Genomic DNA, 3,244 nt, shown 5'->3' on the forward strand with positions numbered 1-3,244 from the left:
ATGTTGAGATGTGGGGGGAGCAAGCTGGTCTAGTGGTTAGAGCGTGGGACTCCGGTTCCTGGGATCCCGGGTTCAAACCCCGCCAAATCACCAATGGATTTGATCTAAGTGATATTGCCGTAACCCCTAGGTCTAGTCTGAGGTAATGTGAAAAACAATTCCGGGCTCGTGCCTAGCGTCCTAGGACAAAAAAAAAAAAAAAAATCCCAATGTTAAATTTGTAGCTAGTTTTTAAACCAAAATCGTCGTAGTTGGTGTGAGCCACCGACAGATTGTGTTGACCTAAATTACTGATTTCTGTCAAATACACAACCTTTTTTTAACAATTCAAACTAATGGAATGGCACATTGTGATCTAGCAACTGTTATGACCCATCAACTTAATCAGCAATTTGAATTTTTGACTATTTAAATGTGGTACAGTCCCATTTGATTTGGATAACAAATGTTATTGAACAAACTACGCGTATAATGCACCTGAAACATACTCAGAATAAGTAAAACATGTCATAAATTTTGTAATTGGTGCACTATAATAAAATAACTTTTTTGGCCCGAAGACAAGATAGGTATACGCTCTGACTATTGATACATCGAGACATTCCATCCCCATGTTAAAGTTGTTGTCAGTTTTTAAACCAAACTTGTCGTTGATGATGTGGTCCGACAGATTGTGCTGATCTAAATTACTGATTTCTGATGAATGAATACATTTTTATTAAGTCAAACACTGTTGGAATGACTTATTGTGAGCAATAGAAACTGTTATGATCCATCAAATATCAACGATCAGACGCAATTTGTCATTGGGCTATGAATTAACGATGCTATCTAACAACAAAAAGGTCGAAGTTAGATAGTACATCGACGAGGGTTTGGAATGTTCCCTTTTAAAAGGTAAAAAAGCCATCGGCGTAGAAACACACAAAATAAAATACAAGCAAAACTATATCAGCAACCAAAAATAAGGTAGAAAATATAATTTTAGACACAAGCACATTTTGTGACTGGATAAAAATTTGGCTTCAGCTGGTCCATATAGATGGGATGTCTACTTACTTATGCAATAGTCAATGGAATAAGTAAATTTGTAGGACTACTAAAACCGTAGGACTACTAAACCATTTCAATTCTGAGGGAAGTCAGAAGCTTTTGAAGGTTCGAAACTGGACCCAGCAGTCCTTGATCATTGGGCAATTTAAATGATCCTGGCAGAAGAGCCAACTGATCCAAGTAGGTAACAAAGGTGTCATCTTATTCATTGAACACTCATTGTTCACTCGCCTTTGCCTGTATTGGTGCTGTAAAAGTCTAATCTCTAATCCAGACTTTTTATAGTAATATGTATAAGAAACATAGGAGGAGTATTTGCAGTCATGGCTCATTTACTGCCACAGTTGACTTAAATTCAACCTAATTCATTTATTTATATCTGTTTATAATATGATAATATAGCCCTAATTCTGCAATTTATTATCTCAATAAAAAACATAAATAATATAACATTTTTTTAACTGAAGACACTCAAACTGACATTAAAAAGCATATGTACTATAGGTTGTTAACACAGAACCCATTGTGTAATTATTTAATAGCTCCAACCATGTCTCAATTAGTTACCTAACAGACACCAGTGGCTGTGGCAAGCACTATTGAGTTGTTTCTTTGTTGTGATGACTTCTTTGGTTCTAGTTTTCACTTTAATTTTATCTACCTTACTTCCATCATGCTCTCCAGGAACATATACTGACCTCGGCTACAAATTCTCTATTGACAAAATAAAAGAGGAAACAGGTCATTTGAGGACGTTTGTAACAAATTTAAAGTACCCTTTTGAAGATCACACCATCACTACACGAGACGGATATGTTCTTACTTACCATCGAGTGGCAGCATCATCTCCCGAGGTGGAAGGTAAAAGGAAGGAAGAAGCTCACAGACATCCTGTGCTCCTTGTACACGGTATCCTACAATCCTCAGCGTTCTACCTGGCAATACCACAAGGACTGGCGTACAGGTTAGCAGACGCTGGGTTCGATGTATGGGTGGCGAACCACAGAGGCAATCCTTACTCAAAGGCTCACCTGAACCTCAACCCGACGTTGAATTCAAAGTATTGGGAGTTCAGCTTTGACGAGATGGGAAAATTTGACTTACCTGCAGCTGTTGACTACATTCTTAAGAAAACTAATAAGAAGACTCTTTCTTACATAGGGTTTTCCATGGGAACCACAATGTTCTGGACGTTCGCCCACTATTGGCCGGATTACATGTCCAAGATAGATTGTATGATAGCAATGGCTCCAATCGCTATACCTAACTCACTCAGTGTTGTCATAAGTAAATTCAATAACGGAGCAGTGAATTCCATTTTAAGGTCACTCAACATGTTGAATTTCTATGAATTTCGTCCGTATTACAGAAGATTTGCTTTCATAGTTCGAGCCCCGTGTGGTGGTCCGGAAACAAAGAGGAGTTGGTTGTGTAGGGGGATTATAAAGTTGGTTTGTTTGTTATCAGGCATGCAAGAAGATCTTTTAAGCTACAAGTACATGTTGAGTTCGCTGGATTTCATGTCAGCAGGAACTTCGATTCAATCTTTGTTTCACCTTCTTCAAGTCGGAAGTGCAAACGAGTTTATGATGTACGATTACGGAGAGAGATTTAACATGTTTTACTACAGTGGAAAAACAACGCCTCCTAAGTATGACTTAACTAGAGTGACTGTTCCTGTTTACCTTATACAAGGGGGGAAAGACGTGTATTCTGTTACAAAAGACACTAAAATTCTGAAAGAAAGACTGGATGTTAATGGGAAAGCTTACCTTTTTCTGGAAGAGGAAGCAAAAGACTACAACCATTTGGATTTTTTCTTTGCTGATGGAGCAAACGAAATAATACACCAGTCTGTGGTAAACAAACTAAGTGAACATGTAAAGTAATTATGAATCATCAGAAATTTAAGGAAATATAAACTGAGACTGAATTGCAAAATTAAGTTGATGTTATTAAAACTTTAGAGTTACTTTTTAACCTCCCAAATTATAATGTGGTTCATTAATACCTATATATTTTTCCACACCCCCCCCCCACCCCCCCACCTGCTTTCAACTCCAGTGGCATTGTACGCAAATACTTTTAAGGTAAGCGGTCCAAACCCATACGTTTTTTGGATGTGCTAGGAATAGAACCAGTCCTACTTTTTCTCTGAAATCCTAACCGCTAAGCTAGCAACACACCCAAA

At 37.8% G+C, this 3,244-nt stretch overlaps 1 protein-coding gene across 1 annotated transcript; it reads left to right on the forward strand.

Moving 5' to 3' along the window:
- The first annotated feature begins 1,673 nt into the window (after nt 1-1,673).
- LOC129003662 (gastric triacylglycerol lipase-like) lies at nt 1,674-3,038 on the forward strand. The gene has a single exon (XM_054431960.1). It carries the CDS (start codon nt 1,674-1,676, stop codon nt 2,940-2,942), a length of 1,269 nt encoding a protein of 422 aa, XP_054287935.1. The 3' UTR covers nt 2,943-3,038.
- Nucleotides 3,039-3,244: the final 206 nt, after the last annotated feature.

This window comes from Macrosteles quadrilineatus, unplaced genomic scaffold (assembly GCF_028750875.1).
Source record: "Macrosteles quadrilineatus isolate MER2022 unplaced genomic scaffold, UCM_ALF_1.0 Scaffold_9__3_contigs__length_116548681, whole genome shotgun sequence".
NCBI classification, from domain to species: domain Eukaryota; kingdom Metazoa; phylum Arthropoda; class Insecta; order Hemiptera; family Cicadellidae; genus Macrosteles; species Macrosteles quadrilineatus.